Below are 26,097 nucleotides of genomic sequence, written 5' to 3'. Positions count from 1 at the left end.
CTATTCAGCTGAGCAAGGTCTTTAAAATGAGATCAGGAATAATGCTATCTGAAGAAAATTTTTTACACCCATAGCCCCCCACGACCCTCAGGGCCCCTCTTCCCAGCCCATCCTGGTGTTCCTTCTGTGTTACTTGCATACCCTGGGACTGTAACATCATTTCATAGAGTATCTTTGAATGTCGTAAGCAAAGTCACTTCCCCTCCAAGCTTAGAGAAATGTATCTTTCAGTAGGTAGCGGCAGCCCCCATGGCCGATGCCGGGAAACCTATGAATGCCTAAAAAATTGACTCATTTTGAAGTGCATTTTCTCAAATTTGATTTCATTTTGTGAAAAACTATCCAACTGAAATAATTATTTATCATCCATATTTTTAATTTTTATTGTGTTTGCTTTATGCAATGCGTGAACGAGTTCGCGAATGGAAGAAAAAGAAGTGTACTGTAACGCGAAATAGCGATCCTTGTTCAATGGCGGCCGGCGTCTTTCTGAGCGCGACACAGTTTCAACCACATAGTGGAAAAAATCGCATCCGTTGTTTTCCATTCATTGGTTACTGTTCGAAAAACTGGGAGCCGTGAAAGGCGAAAGTTCAAGGAGAACTTCCGTGTGTTTTTTTCCAAGCCTTCGGCGAAGTAGGGTAGTTAGATCTGAGCGTAAAGTTACGGGAATTTTTCGGCTATCTTTCAACGCCTCGCGCAGTTCGAAAATGAAATCTGACCCTACGTGATACTGTATGAGCGGTAACGAGCATTTTCTGCTGATTTCAATGGTACCCGAAACTAAGATTTTTGATCCATGAGCAATTTGCTCAAGCGATTCAAAAGCAGGTACCCCTCTTCGTCAGTTGCGTCGGCCCAATCAGCATTCGACACAGGAGAGCGGCACTTCATCTAACACAAAAATGGCATTGTTTCTCTAGAAAATATTAAGTTTCATCGGTCAGTTTTATATTATTTTTGAAAATGAATGTCTTTAGCACTTTCATGCACTGAAATTCTTTGAATCAGGATTTTGATCGATGTCATTAACTGAGCAGCTTGGATCTATTTCATCAGTGTTTTCATAACGTGACACTGTGTTTCAATCGGAACATGATTTATTTTTTTCTGGGTAAAACACACAAAAACTATTGATACAGAATGAAAAATGGACATGTTAAAACGGAGCCCATAAATTCCAGTTACTAATATTTGATTGATTTTTGCTTTAGTAAGCAAAATATTACCTGGGTCTAAAACCGGAAGTGCTCGGGACAGCATTAACGTCGTCTGCTACAGACTCGGTGAGTGTTAAATAAGTGAGTAAAAAAAATTGTAATGTGGTTTCTTTTTCAATAAAATGAGCATTTCATTCAACATCACACAAAAGTCTGATATTCTAGTTGCATTCTGCTTCGATAGCTGTGAAACTTTATATTAATATATACAGATACTATGCTCTCACATTCCAAAAAGAAAAAGAAAACACCAATTCATACTAACCCCCTGTTCCCCCCTCCCCCCACCTCCCCCTCTCTCCTCTGCAAACTTCACTTTAATAATCTGCTGAGAGTTGTATAATCATTTCCCTCACTTGTCTCTGAGAATCTCCCACCAATGGTAAGGAGAGGAGAGGGGGTTGTCAATGGTTGCGGCAAACTTGGCACTGAGCCAAATCACTGACCACTTGCTCCCGCTTAGAATCCCTGACTGCTGGCAGTGATATAACCCACCACCTCCTCCCTCCAGTCATCCCCTTCCCCATTTCTTTCCTGTCAGTGGAGTAGGTGTGTGTGCGTGTGTGTGTGTGTGTGTGTGAGAGAGAGAGAGAGAGAGAGAGAGAGAGAGCAAGTTTGCATTTGCACAAGTATGCTTGTGAGTATGTGTATGTATGTCTGAGTATGAAAAAAGTGTAATGTGAAGAGATGTATGATTAATTTGAACAGTGCAGTCAACATCCTGTTTCTTAAAAAAAAAAATTAACACCAATTTTTAACAAACTAAAATTAGTAAAAAGAAAATCAGTACAATAATACCCATAGCCTAAGCTGCACATCAGATTGTCAACTATATAACGCTATCTGGGATCCAGCAATTAAGAGTATAGTGTGTGTGTGTGTGTTCATGTAACCCATGATATGCTGTGCATCTCGACTGCATGAAACAGAAAACAAAGGGATAATTCATGAAATGATAAAATGCTAAATACCATGCACATATTGTGAATGAAATATTCACTTTGATATATATATATATATATATATATATATATATATATCTAAGACATGCATTCTCACATACACACACAAGTAAAGGTGAGTACACAAAATATATTTTTTTTATATCAAAGAATAAGATACTAAGTATGATGTGCATATTAACAATAAAATATTCAATATTTAGTAATCATATATACCTAAGACATTTAGTAATACATTCATCTCAATCATGAAATGTAGTACCCTGAAGTGGAAATATTTGAGTAAATAATCGCATGCAACAAAGACACATAAGTTGAACAGTACATGTAGATGGCAAAGCTCTTGTCAGCAACTGGAAAGGATAGACCCCCAAAACATCAGCCTCAGTTGTCAAAGCATAAGTTGTTGCTGCAATTTGAGTTATTGTGTGAAAGGTAAATGCAGCCAAATAGTTCAGTGCAGTGAATTTTGTGTTGCTGTTGAATGAATACTTACCTGTTAGTATGCCATTTTATAATTCTGTTATCACAGTGTTTTCCTCCCACTCAAAACACACCGAAATTGACAAAATCCTAAACATATATTAAACGGAGAGCTCTGTTTCTGGTTGTATGTTTTAAATTGAATATAACATTTGTTTTTTCTTATGAGCTGATCTGTGTATCTAACATGTTGCAGAAAGGGCTGCTCATGGCAGGGCATGCAAGACCTATTCAATGATCCAAAAAGGCCAGTATGAACAGCTCAGGTAGCGAGCAGCATGTTATTGCTGATGCCAGGAAACCTGCGAGTGCCAAAAAAGAGATTTTTTGGTGTGCATTTTCTCTCTTGTGAATCGAATGCCATTTTGTGAAGAAATAAAGATGCATCATCCACCTTTTATTTCTTATTTATTGTGGTTCTTCTACAATGAAATGCATGACTGGGTTCATGGATGGAAGAAAAAGCTAGAGAGCTGAAAGAAAACAGATTCATATATTTGTCATTTTTGCTAGCAACTTAAGTAATATTTGCTCCCTCCTGGGAACCTTTGTCGTGGAATGCCCCATCAACCTACCCATTCTGTATAATGCTCTCAAGTTGCATTTGTTTAAAAATTTGCAGTAATTTTGCAGAAGCTGATCAGCCAAGACCACTGATAACTTATTGTGGCTGTAACTTCAATATTTTTTCAAAAACAAAAATTTTGAAGAAGTCTCAGCCACAACGTGCACCCTTATTTATGAGAAAATCGGGTATCATTCCTTTTCTGCCAACTTTAGATGGAAGTTTTAAGGTTGATTTTAATTTATTTTGAAAGCTGACATTTCTCTTCATACACACACAAAATTTCCAGGTCCTACTTGTGACAGTTACTGAAATATTCATCTTTTCAGCATGCTACCCCAATAAAGTCTTTTTTCCGCTGGTCAAATTGAAGATTTTTCAAAGTCTGAGACTCTGATACTTAAAATTCAGTCAATTATCCTGCCTGAAAAAAATTCAGTGCACTTTTTGTGATGTATTCTGCAAGATATTTTATTATGAAATGCAACTGTCTATTTTTTCCAGTGCTGTAGACCTTCAAAGTTGCTATTCTGTGCAGATTGACATGTCTTGATTTTCTATTTCCCCCTACTTTGACAGGCATATTTTCCAGTTTCTTTGCTGGTGAAGTGTTATTTTTTTCTTGTGCAGTATGCCATTATCATATAGTTTTTAGAAGTATATGAGTTTTCATTACAGTACCCTCATGGACAGTACAGTATGACTGTGAAAATGTGAAAATATTAAGTATTAACAGCATGTACGCATCATCACATCTTTAAAATGGAATATCTTCAGAACCAATCAAGATATTCACTTACTCTTTTTTTTGTTTTTCTTATATTGTCATGTTGTTTGTTAAAAATCACATTTCAGTCATTGTAATGAGTATTTAAATTTTCACTGCCGCCACCTACTTTCAGGTCTTCATAATCATCTAGTATCTTCTGCAAAATGCTTCATTGAATAGTTAACCATTATACACCTAACCCGCCCAATATTGGCTTGCAGTGTAACACACGAACCTGCCTGGTACCACCATCTAAACGTGCTTACTATGGGCGCAGCCATTGTTGTTTACATAAACGAGACTCTCACGAGATTCTCAGCCTCCTTTTTGGTACTTCCTGTCATGTATTTTGCACTTTTCAGAGTCCGATTTGCTTGAATTTTGACTAAGTTATGAATTTTTAAAGTTGCAAGACAAGTTTGATGATTGCCGAGAGCTTTAGCATAATCTGAACGCCAATTCTGAAGATGGCTTTGAACCGTTTTAATGATTTTTGCATGAGAATCTTGTAAAAATCGATTGAACTGAGTGACCTAGATATCAGCTGAGTTTTGCCAACAATGAGAGTGAAGTTGGTCACTTGAATGTGAATCGATCGCTGGACCTCCGAAATCCTGAATCAAACGCCGGACCTCTGAAATCGATACTGAGGATATTGTAAATGTTACAATAAAAGTAACAACAGAGGCATGCAAGCAAAACCCACCAAACGAAGAATAACAACCAAATCTGGCCAGACTAACCACATTTTGGCACAAACTGTGTGCTAAAGTCCTAACTCCCCTTCCTCGTCTCAGTCCCCCCTCCACTCCCTCTTTCAAAATCATCTTGTTCTTACAGAGCTACAGACTTGAGAGTTCTTGGTTGTGATAGCCTTTCCCCCACTCCATGCCTACGCTAGACCATGCCCCCATGCTACTTTACCCCACTCCATGCCTACGCTAGACCATGCCCCCATGCTACACAGTGGTTCAGCACTTTGCTTCATCTGTTACTTCTGTATCAAACTCAGAAAAGCAGTATCTGCAGTATAATCTGGGTGATCATAAGCAGCCAATAATTTGCTTGAGCATGACTTGAGCCTTGTAGTCTGCTTGTTTGCTTTGATTTCTTTAAAATGTTCACACTGACAAGCCCATATGAGGTTGGTGTTTATGTTTGTGTGTAATTGATGGATATTTTTCTGTGTTTGATAAATCGTGATGCTGCTTCTGTCTCTGGCTGATGGAAAATTGGGCAAGGCCAAGTGACAGTTTAACCCGTCATGTAGGCCATATGACTATCTATACTTAAAGGGTTCACTTGTATTAACAGTAACCAGGCTGTACGAGAAGAGCAAAATTTTAGCTACTCCTTGATAAATTGGTCATGTGTTCTGATGGACTTGCTGATTTCAAAGATAATCTTAATTTGATTTATAGAGATGTAAAGACTGCTCCTGTGCACAATTCTTACTTATGCTTTGATTTGTTTTACCAGCGTTTCTTTGCTATTTTAGTTCCCACTAAAATGTTTTCAGCTTTGTCAGTTTCATCTGTATGTATAGCCTTCATTTTGTATTAAAGCTTGGAGATGGCCTTTGTAATTAGCTCTGCTATAAATATTATTATTTGGTTTGAATGTTAGCAGATACGGATTTGTGACCTTCGAAAACCAGGAGGATGCTGACAGGATCATCAAAAAAGAGGTATTATAATTTAGATTTAGCTAAGAATGGAATGATTGATATTGATGTGTGATTTTTGCATTACTGTCGAGTTGAATCCATGTTTCTGGCTTGCGAATGTGTTTACACACAATGGAGTCTTACGCAGTGACCTGTGTGGGTTCAAACACATGTCTATGTAATGTGTTCTGGTTGTGTGTGTCCGTCCCTCTGTCCTTTCATTAGCTGTAAACAGTTAAGAATGCATTTCCTCTGGAAATACTTAGCCAGCACCAAACTTGGCTTATAAATTGATAGAAATCGTTATTTTCCCAGTGTTTCCCATTATGTGCACTAAAGCAAAAAATTTGAAAAGGACTATTTGCCATAAAGTACTAAAGCAAAAATTTGAAAAGGACTACCATTTTTTCAGTACTGTATATTCCAAGGATGCACACTGTTTTCCCCTGACAAGTTTTAATTTCTTAATCTACAAGGTCGCTGACTCGGCAGTAACACTATCACTGCAGGGCAGATGATACAGTGTCTGGTGTTGCGTCTCTGGTTTCTTGTGCTTCTCCACTTCAAGTTCCTGCTCGGCAACAGTTGAGACAGAAGGCTGCAGGCCATATGCACTCCAGTCATCAGGCACTTCAAATAGCAGTTTCTTGATACAGCAGACTGGCAAGCATTGGTCATTTTGACATCAGTACCACTTGAGAGGGCATTCTCTCGTAGAATGCATTGATGAACACCAAGGGAAATAGAATGGATATTGATCACCTCAACAGCAAAATGCTGGTTTTATGTCACATCTTAGACTGTGCTGTTTGCAAATTTCAACAAGGTGCTAAACAAAGGAAGTGAAAGACTTAAGTTTTAAGTCTAACACTGTTGTGAGAAATGTACACTGAACTCTGCAGAGAACATAAAGTAAAATTAAACCACAAACATGCGTAAGAAGTAAAGGACTGAATTTGATTTTACTTGATTTATTATTGGAATTCTTTCTCATTTCTTATTTAAACCCTTATTCCTAAAAAACACTGGTACCGGCTTGCTGTGTCACACACGAAAACGCCTGGTACCACCAGCTAAATGGGTGCAGCCATTGTTGTTTACATGTAGAGTAGCAACCTCATTTTCAGCACTTACTGCCGTGCATTTCGCATTTTTCAGAGCTAGATTTGCCTGAATTTTGACAAAGTTTTGAATTTTTAAATTTGCAAGACTAATAACTACAGAGACCGAGTTTGGCAGACAAAAAGAGTGAAGTTGATACTTGAATGTGAATAGATTGCCGGACCTGCGAAATCATGACTGTTAGTGAGTTGGTCTTGATTGCTCTGATATTTATTGGTATTCTGCACAGTTCAATGAATTATATTACTTATTTGGTTCAGTTTTACAAAAGTTTAGAAGTTTCAAAGTTGCAGGATGAGTTTGATGACTGTCAAAAGTCATAGCGTAATCTGAATGACAGTTCTGAAGATTTCTGCAAGAGAATTTTATAGAAGCTGATCATACTGAGTGACCTAGACATTGACTGACTTTTCTCCAAAAAGAAAAGAAAAAAAACAATGGGACTGGCTCCAACAGGCAGATTGTGCACAATCCCAGCATTGTCAGTAAAATCAACAGCTTGCACACTGTGTAGGTCGTCCTGCCAGTTTCAGTGTGGGAGGTCAGGCAGTCTTTTTGCTGTCACTGTTGGCTAACTGCAGCAGTATCTAAGTCCATGCCTAAATCACTTTCTTCCTCAGTGGGATGGACTTGAACAAGATCTCGCAAAAACCCTATGAACAGTTCACCATAATTGTCAGTCGTCGTTCAACAAACTCCAAAGCTCCTTGTTGAGCATCAACTCATTTCGCAACTTTAAAAATTCAGAACTGGCAAATCTTGAGCAAATCAGACTCAGAAAAGTGCAAAATGCATGGCAGGAAGCGCTGAAAATGAGGCTGTGAATCTCGTGAGAGTCTTGTTTTTGTAGACAACAATGGCTGCGTACATGTTTAGCAGGTGCTACCAGCTGATTTGTGTTCGACACTGAATTTTTAGCGAGAGCTAGCGGGTGCTCTTGTGTAATAAGGGTCAAAGCTGAAACAGACCTGGTTCAAACTGAGAAGTGTTTGTCATTTCCACTTATTTGCATTGATGAGCTGTCATGATGTTAGAGTATCCTAAGATCAGTGGGATCACCAGTGAATTCGTTACACGTTTTGGTTTCCATTATTAATGTAACGGGTTACCGACATCACATGAATCGTCGGATGTGATGAACATGTCTGTTTCTGTGCCATCAAATGGGAATGTGTATTTGTTGTCATGGAGGTGGAAACTGTTGAGGTGAAGCAGTTGGAGTGGATCAGCATGCGATTTATTGCGTGTGTATGTGTGCATGAGGTACGTGTATGTATATTCATGTATATGTGTGTGTTGTGTGTTTCTGTTGAATGTGTCTTGACAAAGGTAGAGGGAGGAACATATGTTAAAAATCTTTTAAAACAGAAAGGTGATAGCCATACATTGCACAGATTTATATACTTTGAATATTTTTCTGTGGGGGAGCAAAGGACGAAAAGTTTTCATTTAAGCCATTCCCATTCTGGTTGGACTGAGAACTTATTACTGTTGTTTGGATATTAGTGAAGTATGTATCTGATGTAGCTAAGATTGTCAAGCACAGGCTAGCACATACCAATAATTTTTATTTTATTTATTTATTTTATTTATTTATTTATTTTTTCACAAAAATTTGCTTTTCTTGACTGAACAAAAAACGTTTGGATCAACTTTGCAATGTACACATTAATTTCATTGATTCATTTGTTGTCAAAGAAAGAAAGAAAACAACCCTAAAAATAGATTACCATTAGTCTTCTGTGTTGTAATCATGAACTCGTTTAGAGATACATTGAGATTTGTTGAAGTTGGAAAAGTTAGAAATGTGACTGATTTATTTTGTTTAAAAAAAAAAAAAAAAATTTGATCAAAAGAAATGGAATTCTATTTTCAAGTGTATCAGCAGGGTCCCCATGGGTCATGGACATCATGGAAAGTCATGGCATTGGAAAATGTAATTTTCCAGCACTGGAAAGTCGTGGACTTTCATTATGCTTGAAATCATGGAAAAGTCAAGGAATTTGAAATGAAGCCCCCCCCCCCCCCCCCCCAAAAAAAACCCAAATGTTTACACTGATTGAAGAATGCAGACATTCCTACCAACGCTGATTGAAGAATGCAGACATGCCTACCATACATGTGTATCTGAATATGTACCAGAAAAGAAGAATGCAGGTTTGTCAGAAACTGATTTTTACAGCGTGTCTTGCATAATAATTGGAAAACTTCCAAGTGTACCAACTTGAAGTTTCTTTTGACTGGTGCCGACATGTCAGTTGCACTGGCTGCTGCTGCCTCATTACGCACCTCAGTTCATGACATCTAAAATGAAAGACTTCAAATTTGACAAATAAAGTGATGGGTGCAATAGCCGAGTGGTTAAAGCATTTGACTTTCAATCTGAGGGTCCTGGGTTTGAATCTTGGTAACGGCGCCTGGTGGGTTAAGGGTGGAGATTTTTTCCAATCTCCGGTCAACATGTGCAGACCTGCTTGTGCCTGAACCCCCTTTGTGTGTATACGCAAGTAGAAGATCAAATATGCACTTTAAAGATCCTGTAATCCATGTCGGCGTTCGGTGGTAATGGAAAGAACATAACCAGCATGCAGGCGCCCCCCCCCCCCCACACCCCCCCTCATAAACAGTATAGCTGCCTACATGGCAGGGTAAAAACTGTCATACATGTAAAAGCCCACTCGTGTGCATACAAGTGAATGTGGGAGTTTCAGCCCATGAGCGAAGAAGGAAAGACAAAATGAGATGAAATTGACATTGCATGAGTCTGTGGTATGAACTGCGTTCAGTAGATGTGTCGGGCCATGACCTTGGCTGCTATCTGGGCAGAATAGGCTCAAGCATTAGAAGAGTTAATGATCAGATGAACAGAAGTGAAATACAATTCAAAGTGAGACACTTCCGATATAACCAGCGTCAAAATTACTGCATCCCTCCCAATAAGGAAAATGCGTTTAAGATATCTGTGCTGTGTTGATCCAAGGATCTCAAATACAGATTGCGTTGCTTTGATCAAACTGAGATTTCCCTTTGAATAACAAACACCAGCAAAACCCTGTTCACTCCTGGAAAACGTGCTCAAACACATCGACACACACGTTACCATTATATACATACTGTCACATACAGGCAGACGTGCATGTGCACACTCATACACGTGCACACGCACAAACATGCACACACTTAACCATCACTCACATTGCACACACACATTGACACACAGACGCAACATACACACAGATCGACACAAAGGCATTGGTGCACACGTTACAATTGCTCACATTCCCACAGTCACATTCACATATTGGCAGTTGCATGCACACACACACAATTGATACTTGCATGACTGCATTCATTGCCATCACTCACATACACACTGTCACAATACTGGTTGGCGCATGTGCACATGCAGGGACACGCACACATTCACACATTGACGTACGGACAACACATACAGATAGATTGGCAGAAAAAGGCACAGATGCATGCACCAATTACAATCACTCATTCACATACACGATTGACAGATGGCGTGTGCACACGAGGCATTGACATACACAAACATGGATACCAAACACAAACGCTTGCGTTACTATCACTCATACACACTGTCACACGTCTGTAGTTGCATGTGCACAGTTTTGTGCGCTCATAAACAGAGATAGACATATATCGTGTCACTTTTCACAACAATCGCTGTAGCAAATGCAGTGAAATAAAACTATATGATGAAATAAAACTATGGATGATGCAGCAGTACACATTCACAGTTAGTAAAAATCATTAAGATCTGGTGTCTAAAGCTGTATTACCAAAGAATCATCTTGAGTACATGCATGAAATAATCTGTTTTGTTCAAATGCCTGCGCAACTGGTCTGTAATTAGGATGTCCATACAGATCACTATGCTGTTCTCTAGGTTATCGCGTGGCTTTGTTCTGGCCTGAAGTCACTCCCTAGGCTTTCCACCCTTAACTCTATGGAGACGTAGTTAAATAGTGCATGTAGTTTTAATACAGGCATATTTGAAAAATTCGACACACTTTCACACAGTGACAGACATACAAATTATATATCACTAGAAAGTTTACCATATTTTTTTTACATTTAAAAAGTTTTCTCATTAATCGCTGCTAAATATTTTTTGTAATATTTTAAATTATGTCACTAAAAAAAACTATTTACACATTTCTGCTGCAACTACATTATTTGCTGTAGTCCTTGACTGTGTGGAATACCTCAAAGCATGGAACAGCATAGAGGGGCAATTTACACTGTTTGCACATGATTGTGGTGGCTTTTTAAATTTATTTATTTAGTTAGTTTTTCATCTCTTGACGTGACGCTCCTTGTGCTTTGTGTTTGGTGTAACACGCCTTGCACCCTCTGTGTTTTCCTGGTCTGCTGCTGCTTGGTGGGTGGAATGTTAGCATTCCAGTGACTGCCTGGCCTCAGTCTCCCCATGTCTGCTCCTGTTTATGGCAGATCTCCTCATGCATGTAAAGTGTTTTGAATTTCTGTAATGGACAGTGCTGTCAAAAGAAAAAAAAAGAAGAAAAGCTTTTGCATGTATTGCAAAAATAGGGCAAAAAAGAAAAAAAACAAAAACAAATGCAAAATATACATCAATAATATTACACAGCATATACACATGCATAATTCAGGAGTGACCGTATAAATAACACACGCACAGACATGCCCATGCATAATACATTGACACACCCATTGCACAGACACACTCCCACACAATTTAGTAAGTGCACACAGAAAATTATAATTTTACATTAATCTATACAAATTATTCATTAAAAATGGTAAAAATCAACATTATTTATACAAGAAATCAATTAGCAAAGTATCAAATTGTAAACGCACTCGACTGAAAAGGAGTGGACTTGTCTGGAAAGTATGAGAGTCCTGGGGTCCGAGTGAAAGGTGTAGCCAGTGGGAAGTTAGTCAGGTCTTACCATTCGTACAAGTACTCTTGTTCCTCATCCACAGTCGAGTCATCTTGTCTTGCAGTATGGCCATCAGTAGTGTCACTGTCGATTTCTGTCTCAGTGTCGTAGGGGTCAGTCAGCATAGTTTCGTCGTCACTTTCAAAATCATCTGGTACTAACTGAATGTCATCAACAGAAAAATAAGCAGAATTCGTCACCAGTGTCAAGGAGGTCATGTTCAATGTCTGATCATCCTCCTGTCACAAATTCGACAGTCTCACGCAGGGAGTACATTTGTCTCACTATTTTGGTTATGAAAAGATCGACCTTTCACCCAGTCCAGAAAAGTCTGGGGGGGGAAAGTCTTTCATGCGGTTAACAGTCAAGGGGAAATAACTTTTTTCCTAGACTGATCCTTCAAGACAGCCGGATTAGTTTCCCTGGAGTCGAACACCTGCTGAGCGTATGAAAAAAAAATCTGTGATCTGCCGAATCCTACACTACTGCACATCATTTTGAGCGGGTGGAGCATCGGCGCTGAAGTGCCGGCACATCTCCACTGAGTTCATGTGGCTCTGTGTGTGCAGATGTGTGTGTGTGAGTGCGTGCGCGCATGCTTATCTCATGAAACCAGCAAGAAAACAGAAGTTGCGTCCTCAAATACTTTTGACCAGCATACAAATGTGAAAAAATGAGTCAAGACCGAAGGAGTCGTTCAGAATATGCTGAACGTGTCTTTATTGTATGAAGTTTCATTGTTTCTTTGTATTGAAAATAATATATTTTCAGAAATATGCATGCAGCATAGTTTCAAATCTGAAATTATCTTACAAGTGGAATACTGTGAAACCTGCCGACTGGTAACTAAGGAACTGTCGAGGAGATACACAATGGCACTATCATGATAGTTATTTTGCAAATTTGTGAATAGTTAAGATTTTGTTTTATATTTGTTAATGACATTGTTTTGAATTGTACCTAAGATATTGTTCTATATTGATGACATTGTTCTGAATTGTACCTGACAAAAGACAGCATGTTAATCCATGTTACACATTATCAATTTGATTAGTGTTGTATGTTATCTAGATTTTGTACTTAGTTCCATTGTGTATTTATTTCCATTGTATACATGCCCTCCCTTCTATCTAGGCTGAAGAAATTTTACAAGTTTGGTTCTGTTTGTGCAAGTGTGGAAATTAAATGGTTGATTTAATTTCTTCCCTCCCAGGCTGACAATCTGATTTTCAAGGACAGAAAATTGAATATTGGTCCAGCTGTGAGGAAGCAGGTAAGTCACATACGCACTACAGTGTTCCCTTTGTATGATATTGTATGTTTCTTGAGGAAGTGGGTGTTTAATATCTAAATTACGATGTCTGTGATCTGAGAGAAAACGCAAGTCAGATAGGCATTACAGTGCTCAGATTGTATCACTTTCTATGTTTATTCAGGAAGTATCTTATCAAGGAAGTGTACATGATCTGATTATAAACTCCATAGGTGTCTGTGTAAACTTCATTGTGAAAGTGCCGCCAAAATATCCAGAGATGCCAACTGTTAGGATTTTGCCTTGGCTTGGAGTCGGAGTGTAAACCAAAATTAAAGTGTTCCTACCAAATTTTCTGATCGTTTCTGCAAACACTTGACACGGGTTGGCATCTCTGAGCATTTTTACAGATCTAGATCTTTCATTTTGAGCAAATGGTGTAATTTGGATAAAATTCTGCAGCTTCAAGAATAAGGCAGAAAGAAAGGAAAAAAAGCATGCTCCTTGCAGTTCAAAACTCAGTGAACACTTGACACTTTATAATTTCATTTCATTTCATTTCATTTTTAACCACTTAAAAACTGAACTATAAAAGCATGTTCACTGATTCTTCATGATCTTCAATGTTTATCCCAACCACACAACAAAATTTCCCATCAGTGCTGTTGTTCGAAAAATGTTATAGGTGTTTATATGCAGGTAGTGTCATTCTCAAAGCCAGTCATAGAAAATAATCTAGTTGCAGAGAAAACAGTGCTGGAAAATATGGCGTGCTAAAGGCTGAAATAATCATAAAACAATGAAATACTGATTGACATCAGCTGCTTCAGTTGGAAATGTTCCTTGTCCAACAGAACTTCCAGTTCTGATACTCCCTGCAGATGGTGAGCAAAAATGCAGTCTGGGTTGATAAAATCAGTAAGTTCTGGTTACTCCACCATACATCCCCACTGTGCGTGTTTTGTTCTAATTTTTAAGTCTGCCAGAATTGCACGTGAGCAGTGAAGGTCGTCCTTCCCTCTCCCAAGTCCCCCTTGAATCAGTTCGGGGAGATGGGCATGAGCAAAATGTGTTCAGTTTTACATTGAGTTCTCATTATTTCCTCCTAAAAGTGTGTGGTTTTTTTTTGTTTTTTTTTTTTTTTTTTTTTTTTTTTTTGGGGGGGGGGGGAATGTTAAGTAACACACTGGAAGTAACTTGAAATTTTCATTAAGTTGCTCGTTCTCAGAAAGGATGATTAAATCAGTTTGAATTGTTTCAGATTGACAAATTCTGGATAAACCAATTTTGTGTTGTGTCTCTGAAAACATGTTCCTTTTTTCTTTGCTTTCAGGTCTTGCCCAGGCCATATGGTGAGTACCTTACTGAATATGAAAATAAAACAGTAAACTATTATTGGAAAGCAGACATGAAAATGTGTGCATATTCTCTTCTCCTTTTTAAACAAAAATTTATTTTATTTTATATCCAGTGTCAAGAGAATTGTAAGGATTGCCTCAAAGAATGAGAAATTCGTGATATGATTTTGAACATCACTTCTGCTATGCAGCGCTTTGAGAGAAAAAAATTGGCACTTTTAAGTTGAAACAAACACGAATGCATTTTTAAAAATTATTTTTTTTATTGTAAAAAAAAGATTTGCAGGTGTGTTAGAACAGTAATTGTGTGTACAGGGATGTGAGAGCTATGTGTTAACACACTTTTCATATAATTTACCCAAAAAAAACGGAGGGGGAAAAAGTCAGTTGGGTGTGACTTTCATCAGAAAAGCCCCAGAGGCTGTTCTTGAGACTCCAATTTCGAGGAGAAAAATGGGAAGGCAGTGAGACTTAGATGCGATGTCACAGACAACAGCTGTTTGAAGCTGCTGCCGATGTATTTGAAAATGAAATTCGGAAGTAAGAAAACAAGCTCAACCTTGATTTAATCTGTCCTGACAATGGAAGCCTGTTTATAAGTTCTGTGTTGATAATATCAACTCTTTGTGGCAAACAGTAGGTTAATTAGGTCTGGGAGTCATTAACTGTCATTTTGATCAAACGGATATTTCAGTGCTCTTTGAAAAGATAAACCGCACACACCAAAAATCACACCAGTTTACTTCTGTGCTGAGAGCATACCTATGTAACCATGGCCCAATGTGCAGATATCTTGGTAGCCAGGATGTACACACACACATGCATGGATGCACATAGATATACAATTTTATCATCGCTTACACATAGCCTCTGATCACACCTCGCACAGACACACATATACAGATTAACGCACATACATGTACATGAATGTGTGAGCACATGATCACCATTCTTGTCTTGTCCCAAGGGCTGTTTGTAACTTTACACAATAAAAACTTCTGTGGCATTTGACATCAATTCTTTTCTGTGCACCGAAATTGCGTAGGCTGATAAGTGTCGGGTGTACAATTGGCTGCTGTTGGGTATGTGTTATTTAGATCCGGGGTCTATCACTGAAGTATCAAAATTCATCTGCATTACGAACATGAATGTGGGTGCGACCTGTCTCTCTCTCACTGGACTTAGGTACATTTCGCTATTACCAATGTCTTCTTTCTAACATGGCTGTATTTCTGTATTGCATGACATCAGTCATTCATTGGGCTTTTTACCCTGTTGTAAGATTGTGTTTGCGTGTGTGTATGTGTGTGCATCCATATGTGTGGAGCTGAATGAATGGAAGGCAGTTGGTGATTTAAAAATCAGTCCGAAATCGGCATGATGAACGTTGGTAATTAAAAAAATTAGTCCGAAATCGTAATGTTGAACACCGTGTTTACATCAGTGGGCCCTATCCCTCCCCCTGTCTGTCTCTCTGCCTTGTCACACTAGCATCTCTCACTCTTACTCTCTCACTCAAACACGCTCATGCCTATCTTACCATCATACTTAATCAGGTCTCTCTTCTTTGTCATCTAATCCCCAACCTCTGTGCTTCATATGTTCAAAAGTCCTGTGTGTTGCTCAAAAGGAAATGCACTGGAATCGTCAACAAAGCAACCAGATCCAGTTAGTTTACCATTTAGGACTTGGGATCACCAGAAACAGGACTACCACAGTCGCCCTTCCCCTTTCATGCACATCCCCTCGCCCCAAATAGCTCTCACTCTCACCTTCCTCCTTTCCTTACACCGTAGTCTGTGCCTTCTCCCTCTTCCCCTCGTTTTACTTGGACAGAATAGAATTGGTAGAAGGGATGGAAGTGGATGTTTGTGGGGGGTGGGTGGAGGGGGGCAGTCTGTAGATAGTCACTTATCAAAGAGCAGTGTGGAAAGCCCTCTTTCCTTGTAAATACCACGTAGATGTACAAACCTTCACTACTACTTCCTTCTCTCTAACAATGTTCCTGCCTTTGCTTTCAATTTTTATTTTGTCAGTTTTACCTATCCCCATCTGCTCAAACTCGCACATACCCAATTTGAATGCCTAAAACACACACACACTGGGATGTTCAGGGTCTTGCAGTATAAGTAACTGTTTTCTGGAGATTGTGTGCCAGAGATTTCTTCTTTTCTGTTGCTCCCTGTATTTCTGCCTTTTTTCTCTTTAGACGTCTCCTTTTTCTGCTTTCCCAGTCCATTCCCCTTTCTTTTTTCAGGCGAGCCTCAACACATTTTTCTCGTTTCTGCAGTCTGTGATGTACTGTCTTTGCTGTTTCGCTCACTGGGGTGGGCACAATCTGTCCATTCTGCAGTGTTGTTTGCATAGACGACCTTTACATGTATTATTTGTTTGGCTTCGAAGTACGAATTCCCCCCTGCCCCCCTGCCGTTTTTTCCCTTCGATTTTGTGTAATCTTGGGATGATAAATTCTGTGGAAGGGCTGATGCCATCAGCATGGCCTAGTCTTGTTTGCCTTTCAGAGCTCAGTGGTTAGAATAATGTGTCATGAACTGTGTTTTATGGGTTTGTTGATTTAGATTTTTTTTTCTTTTTTAATCCTCTTTGTTGTAGATGTGAGAGTATGCAGGTAACCTTTGTATGGTTTGACGGTCCCAATACGGCCCTGTGTGGTTGGCTGGACTGTATAATAAAACATACACACGCACATACACACACATTAAGACAAATGACATCGATTTGTTAAAATTGCTTTTTTTTCCAGTCCAAACTTGATCCTCTAAAATAACAGTGGTTTACAGAGCATTTTTATCACTTTTTTTACTTTGCCGTAGCAAGTGCAATACTGGATACATGGAGTTTGAAGAAAAATATATCAGAAAATTAAACATTTGTTCTTTCCTCAGTCTTTGTGTGTGTGTGTGTGTTAATTACTAGATTCATAATTACTGAAGTGGGATACCCTTTGCTTTCCAAATGGCAGTTTAGCTAAAGTTACCAACGTCTGCTTCTGGTCTAAATGAAGGTTGGTAACAAAAATAGGTGTAGATATTTCTACTCTAAACCAATTAGTACAATTGACCTATGAAATAAAAGATCGTGTTCTCTGCTTTTATGTGGGCTAATTTACATCTTAATACGATTTGTTCAATTTGTAGAAAACATGGCCCAAAATTTACCTTATGTTTTGATGCTATACTGCACTTTCCGGACAAAATAGATCTTTTCAGTTGAACCCCCCGCTATAGTTTTTCCTCTTTAAAATGACATACAATGTGATCTGAAAGCATTTGAGCTGCAATGTCTGACAGAAAAGTGGGGACCCCATTTGGTTTGGACGAGTTTCATGCTACAAGTCTAACTAGATCTAAATGTAGATCAATGGTTTTAAATGCCCAGCTTTTTATAAGTCTTGTTGCAGAGCTCAACGGTTTTGCACAGAAAGACCAAATATTAAATTCTGTCACGTGAAATGGTTGTTAAAGTTGCCTTTTCCAAAATAACAAGGGGGGGGGGGGGGGGGGGGGGGGAAGCAAGTTCGATCACAGTAATTGAAAGGGGTGTTTTGAATGATGATGAGAATAAGTAGAATGATTTAAAAACGGACGGGAACCAAGTTTACATTAACCCTTTCGCTGCCAGGAAAATAAGATTTAAGTGAAATCTATTTGCCAGGGTTTCTTTACAAAAAACTAGTATATATTTTCAAAAAATTCTGTGCTCTTTGTTATTTGAGAAAGACCCATAAAAGTATATATTTTCTGAAAGGTAAATGAATAAAGAATACAAAACACTTACTGTTTTCCCATTATATATATATTTTAGTGACATGCTGTTGTTTTGAAATCAGTGTTTTGTTTTTTTTGTCACATTTTCAACTTGTGTTCATTGCAAACATTAGTCCGGTAATTTGCACTAAAATATATTTTCTAGACAAATGGATATCTGCACACACAAAATCATACCAGAACAACCACCATTTTTTTATTTTTATTTTATTTTTTAAAGAGACATGCACAGTGCATTGTGACTTCTCCAAGTGATGATATGGATGTGGGGCCATGCCCCCTCAGTCTCCACCCCCCTCCTCTTCACCCCTCTTACATGATAAATTTATCCAGTTCTCGTCAGACCGCGTTGACTGAGTGCCAAGAAAATCGCCCACACCCTGCTGATAATTCGGTTAGTGTCGTCTGCTACGGTTGTGCAGCCAGCATCACTCACTGATAGTCGTATCTTGGCCACTCTCTTGATTGCTTCCTTTATTTTCTATTGTCCTATAAATGTTCATCACTGTCTTCTATGAATTTACGCTTGAATTCTTTCTGAACATCAGCTAAAGAAAGCAATCTTCGTTGGTTTAGTTTGCCACGATTGCATGTCTTGAGCACGGTGTCAGTCCAACATTTTGTTGAGCGAGAGAGGAAAGGAGCTAGGCAAAACACTGCGACAGTGACCCAACCAAAACATTTAAATAAAGGACTACCTCATAACGTAGATGGGGTTTCTAGCCATGAATAGAATCCAGAAAGATTCCCCAAGCTAAAGCGACCAGCATTTTTGTCAACGAACTGAATGCAAACCAGAGAAAAGTCTGAATATTTCGATGACGAGTTATCTCGTCATTGTGACAGCGAAGCATGCATGCTTGTGATGACGAGTTATTTCGTCATATAGGCAGCCTAGGGGTTAATTTTTTTAGTATGTGAATGGTAAGATTCACGTCATTTTTTTGTAAACAATTTTCTTTCTAACGGTGAAAGACGGTCAAGAACTTGGTCAAAATAGCAGACATACTTTTCATCAAGAAGTTCAATAGTTCTTGTTCAACTTTGTGATCACACAACTTGTTTTCTTTCTTCTGTTCTATTCTACATGTATATAAAACAAGAGAGTTGGCACAAAAAGATTATTTTAAGCAGTGTTTAACTGGAAATTTTTTTATTCAGTTCACTGTAATTGTGTGTTTTGTACATTTGTGTAGCGTGTGTATATCGTGCTATTATATACATCCTTTCATGCATACCACATGAACAGCATGTGAGTGTATGCCTAAAAGTGTTGCATATATGCACAAATGGTTTTGTATGTGTCCATGCTTTATAGTGTTCGTGTGTGTGTGTGACTTGACTGCATTTATTGTCATAAATTCCCGAAGGATTCTGTCTGCTATTTTGACCAATCCATGGGTGTGGGTGCTTGTGGCGTATGTGTTTGCGTGCATGCATATCTACGTGTGTGTATAAGGTAGATGTGATAGAGTGATGTCTTTATTTTTTTGTACAAGACTTGCAATGTTATTGCACAGCAGGTGGACACATTTGAAGAAAAGGTGGAGGCAATATCTCTAGCACATTGTGTATGTGTGTTGTTTAGGATGCAAGGATGGTGACCGTTTTTTCTAGGTTAATTCTATTTCTTATGATTGTTGCTCCTCTTTTGTAATGTGTAATTTGTGGAGCGCTGTGATTATTTGGTTTTTCTTGAGACTTGTTTCTCTATTATATTGAATCATCATGAATACTGTGAGGGAACAGCACTTTAGAAGAGCACTTATTATTCTAGAAACAATTAAAGATTTTGTGCATTGTTGTGCTTCTGAAAATTAAATGTTTTGCGGGTGTCTGCAGTTTCTTTGAGAAAAGACTGAAAAAATAATGGATGCTGTATTGGTAAGACCATGCACAACCCTCTCACCCGTAGGTCGCTCAGCACTAATCACCCATGAAATTCCATGCCAGGGTGAATAACTCTTGTGATTTTCAATAGTGGGTAATTGTAAACATTGATTAAAAATATAATTACCTTTTGTTGCACATGTTTATTTTTCCTGCATTCTACACATAATAAAGTTGCAAAAGAATATTTGTTTCCAGGCTCATGTTGCTTTGTATTTACACACAAAAAATGTGTCAAATTTGATGGTTAAAAAAAAATTTTTTAATTACAGTAGGATTTTCTTTGAAATAAGTTTATCTGGTCTGCAGTGTTTTTCGACATCTTTTAAAAAAAAATTATTATAATTATTGTATTTTTTTTCCCAACAATGAACATGCTGATTTTTATGTTCTTTTCATTTTGAGTGATGATGTGTTTTCCTGTAATGGTCAGGAGAAAAACAACAGGAAACAAAAAGAAACAACAAACCTACATCACATGTAATTTTTCCATAATGAAAAATATAATCCATTGAACTAGCAAAATTGGGAAGATGTGCAAAATGCCAAGTATCAGTGCAACAGCAAACAAAAACAAACAACAAACCTACATCATATGTAATTTCTCCAAAATGAAAAATAATCCGTTGAACTAGCAAAATCAGGAAGATCATGCAGAATGCCAATAAGTATCAGTGCAATCAACGACTGACAGTATCGATTCTGACAATCTGGCGATCGATTTATGATTTCAGAAGTCCGGTGATCGATTCACACTCAAATACCAATTACACTCTCAGTATCAGTAAAACTCAGTCCGTGGATGTCTAGGTCACTCGGTACCATCGACTTCCAAATTCTCACGCAGAAATCATGTTCAGAATAGTCATTCAGATTACACTACTACAATGGACAGTCATCAAACTCATCTTGCAGCTTTGAAACTTCAAAACTTTGGCAAAACTTAATCAAATCAGTAATATATTCCATTGAACTAGCACAGTCAGAAAGATCATGCAGAACACAAATAAATGTCAGTGAAATCAAGACTGACTGACTCACGGTATCAGTTTCGGAGGTCCAGCGTTTGATTCATGTTTTCGGAGGTCCAGCGATCGATTCACATTCAAGTGACCAACTTCACTCTGATTGTCGGCAAAACTTGGTCAGTCAGTATCTAGGTCACTCAGTTCAATCGATTATTACAAGATTCTCATGAAAAAATCTTTAAAGTGATTCAAAGTCTTCTTGAGAATTGTTCAGATTACGCTGAAGCTATTGGCAGTCATCCAACTCGTCTTGCAACTGAAAAAATTCACAACTTTGTTAAAATTGAAGCAAATCTGACTCTGAAAAGCACAAAATGTATGGCAGAAAGTGCTGAAAACGAGGTTGTGAATCTTGCGCGAGTTTCATTTATGTAAACAATGGCTGCGCCCATAGTAAGCATGTGTTTAGCTGGCGGTACCGAGCAGGTTCAGGTGTTACACTGCAACCCGCTATTGAGTGGGTACGGTGTATAATGGCTAAGTTCAGTTGCATGTCTGTACTTTGGAACTGGATGAAAGGTGTGATCCGATGAATTATATAACTCTCCTACACCCAGGTCATTGAGCACAAATCACCCATGAAATCCCATGCCATGAGGAATAACTTGATATTTTTGATAGTAGGTAACTTGGAAAATTGATTAGAATATGATTACCTACTTTGTCGCACATATTCATTTTCCTTGCATTCTACACATTATAAAGTTGCAAAAGAATTTTTGTTTCCATGCTCATGTTGCTTTGTAAATAATTTACACACACACAAATAAAACTCAAATTTGGTCAACTTTGACTTTTTTTTTCCTTTTCATTATAGTATGTTTATTTTTAGAATGTATTTGTCTGGTCTGCAGTGTCTTTTAACGCATCTTGTTTTTATTCTTTATCTTTCTAAACTAGAATTGCAATAATGAACATGATTTTTTTTTTCTTTTCATTTTGAGGGATGGTATATTTTCCCTTGGTGCGGAGAAAAACAACAGCAAGCAAACAAAAACAAACAACAAACCTACATCACAAGAGAAATTTAATCCACTGAACCAGCAAAATCAGGAAGATGGTGCAGAACGCCAATAGATATAATTGAAATCAGTGACTAACTCTCGGACAGTGTTGATTCCGACGGTCTTGCAATGGATTCACAATTTTGGAGGTCCGGCGATCGAGTCACTTCTTCGTTCATGGGCTGCAACTCCCATGTCCACACGCATGTATAGGAGTGGGCTTTTACGTGTATGACCATTTTTAACCTGCCATGTAGGCAGCCATACTCAGTTTTTGGGGGTGTGCATGCTGGGTATGTTCTTGTTTCCATTACCCACCAAACGCTGACATGGATTACAGGATTTTTAATGTGCATATTCTATCTTGTATTTGCATATACAGACGAAGAGGGTGCAGGCACAAGCAGGTCTGCATATACGTTGACCCAGGAGATTGGAAAAATCTCCACCCTTTACCCACCAGGCGCCGTTGTCGAGATTCAAACCCAGGACCCTCAGGTTGAAAGTTCAACACTTAAACCGCTCGGTTATTGCACCCATTGAATGAGTTATGATTTCGGGGATCCGGCAGTTGATTCACATTCAAGTGACCAACTTCAGTCTCATTGTCGGCGAAACTCGTCCATTGATATCTAGGTCACTCAGTACGATCGATTTTTTACAAGATTCTCATGCAAAAATCATTAAAACCGTTCAAAATCATCTTCGGAATCGATCGTTCAGATTATGCTGAAGCTATTGGAAGTCATCCAACTGGTCTTGCAACTTAAAAAATTCACAACTTTGTCAAACTTAAGCAAATTCGACCCCCCCCCCCCCATAAAACCATATTAACCTCTTGACTGTGTTGTTGACGTACGCTGTGCGTCATGAATTGTTGCTCACCAATGTGTTGACGTGCAGTGTGTCATGATAACGAGTTTTTTGTTTTTGGGTTTTGCATTGCAGAAAACAGTCTGCTAACCATTAAATTAGCTCCCTTGAGAGCTCTTTCTCCTCTGAGTACCATAAGCTAACAATATTCAGCTTGTCATATTTATGGCGAAGGTTTTCGAAGTTTGTACAAAGCTCGAGAAGTGTTTGAAAAGCCATGGCTGCACGCAGACCAACCTCAACACTTGAACAAGTATTTGAAGAAATCTTTCAAGATGCAAATAAGATGAAGATTTTGGACCAAATGAAATAGAACTGCGTGAAGATGATGCCGATGACCATGATTTTGACATGGAGGGGGGTTGTACAACAAAACTACTCGGCTGATTCAAGATGCAGGTGGTTGTTCACGAGGTTTGTCAGTTTATGTTTCTCTTTGTTGTAACAATGAATGTGACCGCATTGTGTGTGTTTTCAGTGTGTAAGTATCTTTGTCAGTCACTGATCAGTGTGTGTGTGTGTGTGAGAGAGACGGTCACTGTTAGTCCTTCAGAAGCCAGCCCCTCAAATCAAGGGTGTCGGTACCACTCACAGTGGCAAGTGTTATCATTTTTGGAATCGTCTATGTCCCTAGATGTCGGAAAATCATGATAATGTTGTGAACGTGGCAGCTTTCTGCCTTTTAGGTGATTTCTAACCCCACCCTACCACGTCGAGAACGCGCACCATGATCAAGCTGTGTTCTCCCAGAGCCTAAACCAATGAAGATAGAAAAACCATTATTGAACAGAAAAGATGTATAATAGCATAGTAAACTTTTGTTCTTATAAGTATATCAAATTATTATTTGTTCGTGAAATGTGGTGTTTTGAGGATCTCGTGACACATTCACACAAAATTTGGCATGTCGTCTTTTGTCAAAGCTAAATCGTTAGATATAGGAAGACACTTTATGAAGCAAAACAAAGCACATGGGACTTGTGAACAACTTTTATTCTCTTAAAACTATCAAAATATTGATCATTTTGGAAAAGTAATACTTTTGTGAGTGTCATCAAAGATTACACAACACGACAAATTTCTCAGTTTGTGTTCTGCTCTGCCTAAATGGTTGCAAAGAAAAAAGTACTTACTAAGAAGATGTAGAATAGCACGCAAAAGACTTTTGTTCTTATACATTTATCAAAATATTATTTCGTTCATGAAATGTAGTGCTGTTTTGAGGATTTCATGACAATATTCACACAAAATGCAGCACTTTGTCTTTCTTAAAGGCTACCTAGTAGGATATAGGTAGACATATTCAGAAGCAAAAACGAAGCGCATTGGACTTGTAACAACTTTTATTCCCATAAAACTATAAAAATGTTAATCGTTTCGGAAAAAGTATGGCTTTTGTGAGTTTCATCAAAAATTGTGCAACACGACAAAATGCTCCGTTTGTCCAAGTCAGTGTAATGCTCTGCCTAAATGGTTGTAGATGTAAATATACAGGTAACTGCTAAACAACCAGATGTAGAATAACACACTAAAGAAAATTTGAGCAGAAATAGATGAAAGTCAAACTAAAAGATACTGCATTTGACCATGGGCACACATGCAAACTGGGGGAGGGACAAAACAGATCAAGGTTTAGAGACAATACTTGAAGAGCTAAATCTATTAAAGGTAAATCAAACAGCAACCTTTGTTTTTATCATTTGATATGTGAAATTATCGCACAATCTTACAGGGATTAACATAAAGTAAAATCTATATTTTTCCTGTGTTTGCGTCTGTTTCAGACGGCATCAGAGGGCAGTACTGACCACCAGAAGTACTTCTAATTGATAAGGATCCAGTACCATCATGGCAGAAGCTCCGCCTGAAGGAAGACCCGCATTAAAGTCTTCAGCTGACCAATGATCACGACTAACAGCTGCAGCCCTGTGATGCCACAAGGAAAACCCTGAGGTGGTACAGAAAGCTGTGTGCGTTTGTTTACAAATTGCCATGCTGAATGCACACATCCTCTACAAAAAAAAAGCAGGCAACAGCAGTACATTCCTGGACTTACAGAAGGATGTAATTAGTGCCATGATTTTTGGTGACCAAGACCCAGACACTGCTGAAGATGACTACGCTGTTTGTGTGGAAGACAATTCATTGATGTCATCCCACCTACCCCACAGAAGGCCTGGCTACAAAGAAGGTGCAGAATCTGCTGGAAGAAAAGGCAAAGAAAGGATGTGAGGTTCTACTGCCCAGACTGCCCCAGCAAACCAGTACTGTGTCTTGAAGACTGTTTCCGCAAATACCACACACAGCGTTTTTACTGGGGATAGATGCTGGGTGAGTACACCCTTTTCATTCTTTGTGTGGACTGTTCAGGAGTCTTATGGACCAGGACACTGTTGCACAGCCTTTGACAGACACTGTTGCACAGCCTTTGACAGTGTGTGTAGTTGATCAAAACAGTCGCAAGAAAGATTAGGTCATAACCTGGTTGATGATGTTGTACGAGCATGGTGGAAAGAGTCCTGATTTTTTTTCGCCATTGCATTTTATGGAATTTTTGTGTCATATTGACTTGTTACTTGAACCTGTGAGTGTTAAAAACAAAATCTTGGTTCATTTTCTTTTCATTTGATGTATACTTTAATGCACTTACTTTCAGTACTTTTTGAAATATAAACAAATTCAGATCATTGGCGTGTTTTTCTGAAAATTTTTTTCAGCATCGGCTATAGCAAAATGTACTAGCAGTGAAGGGGTTAAAGGCAGTCATTTATCAAGATATTGGATTTATATTTCCTATCTTGTAAGTCCAGTCTTCCTTGAATCTGCAGATACATTAAATGTCTATGTAGATGCAGTAGTCATTTTTGTAATGCTACCATCAGAATGGCAGGATTGGACAATAATTTTTTCTTTGATTTTAGGACAATGGCATGTAGCCAGAAACATTTACTGTCATCTGAAAAAAAAGGGAGATATTATGTGTAAATATAGATATGAAAAGTTTTGACCGGGAATCTAGTGGTTGCAATTCCACACTGGTCCCAAAATGCTATGTAGTGAGATTTCGCTGAACTTGCAAGATTTTTTTTGTTTTGAAATGTGGTGTGGCTTTCTCCTTTATTGTACTTTTTCGGACATGAAATCGGGAGGCTTCTGCTATGA

General features: G+C 38.4%; 1 protein-coding gene across 2 annotated transcripts in view; it reads left to right on the top strand.

The window, feature by feature from the left end:
- LOC143297934 (protein boule-like) overlaps positions 1-26,097 on the top strand; it is a 118,422-nt gene that overhangs the window by 45,978 nt on the left and 46,347 nt on the right. The window contains exons 5-7 of one of the 2 annotated variants that reach the window (XM_076610543.1): positions 5,626-5,686; positions 12,956-13,015; positions 14,328-14,346. In XM_076610543.1, the coding sequence (XP_076466658.1) occupies positions 5,626-5,686; positions 12,956-13,015; positions 14,328-14,346 (140 nt within the window). The remainder of the gene's footprint in view (positions 1-5,625; positions 5,687-12,955; positions 13,016-14,327; positions 14,347-26,097) is intronic. The other variant, XM_076610551.1, reaches the window with a different exon arrangement.

This window comes from Babylonia areolata, chromosome 2 (assembly GCF_041734735.1).
Source record: "Babylonia areolata isolate BAREFJ2019XMU chromosome 2, ASM4173473v1, whole genome shotgun sequence".
NCBI lineage: Eukaryota > Metazoa > Mollusca > Gastropoda > Neogastropoda > Buccinidae > Babylonia > Babylonia areolata.
The sequence above is the reverse complement of the archived record's forward strand: the minus strand, read 5'-3'. Positions and strand labels throughout refer to the sequence as shown.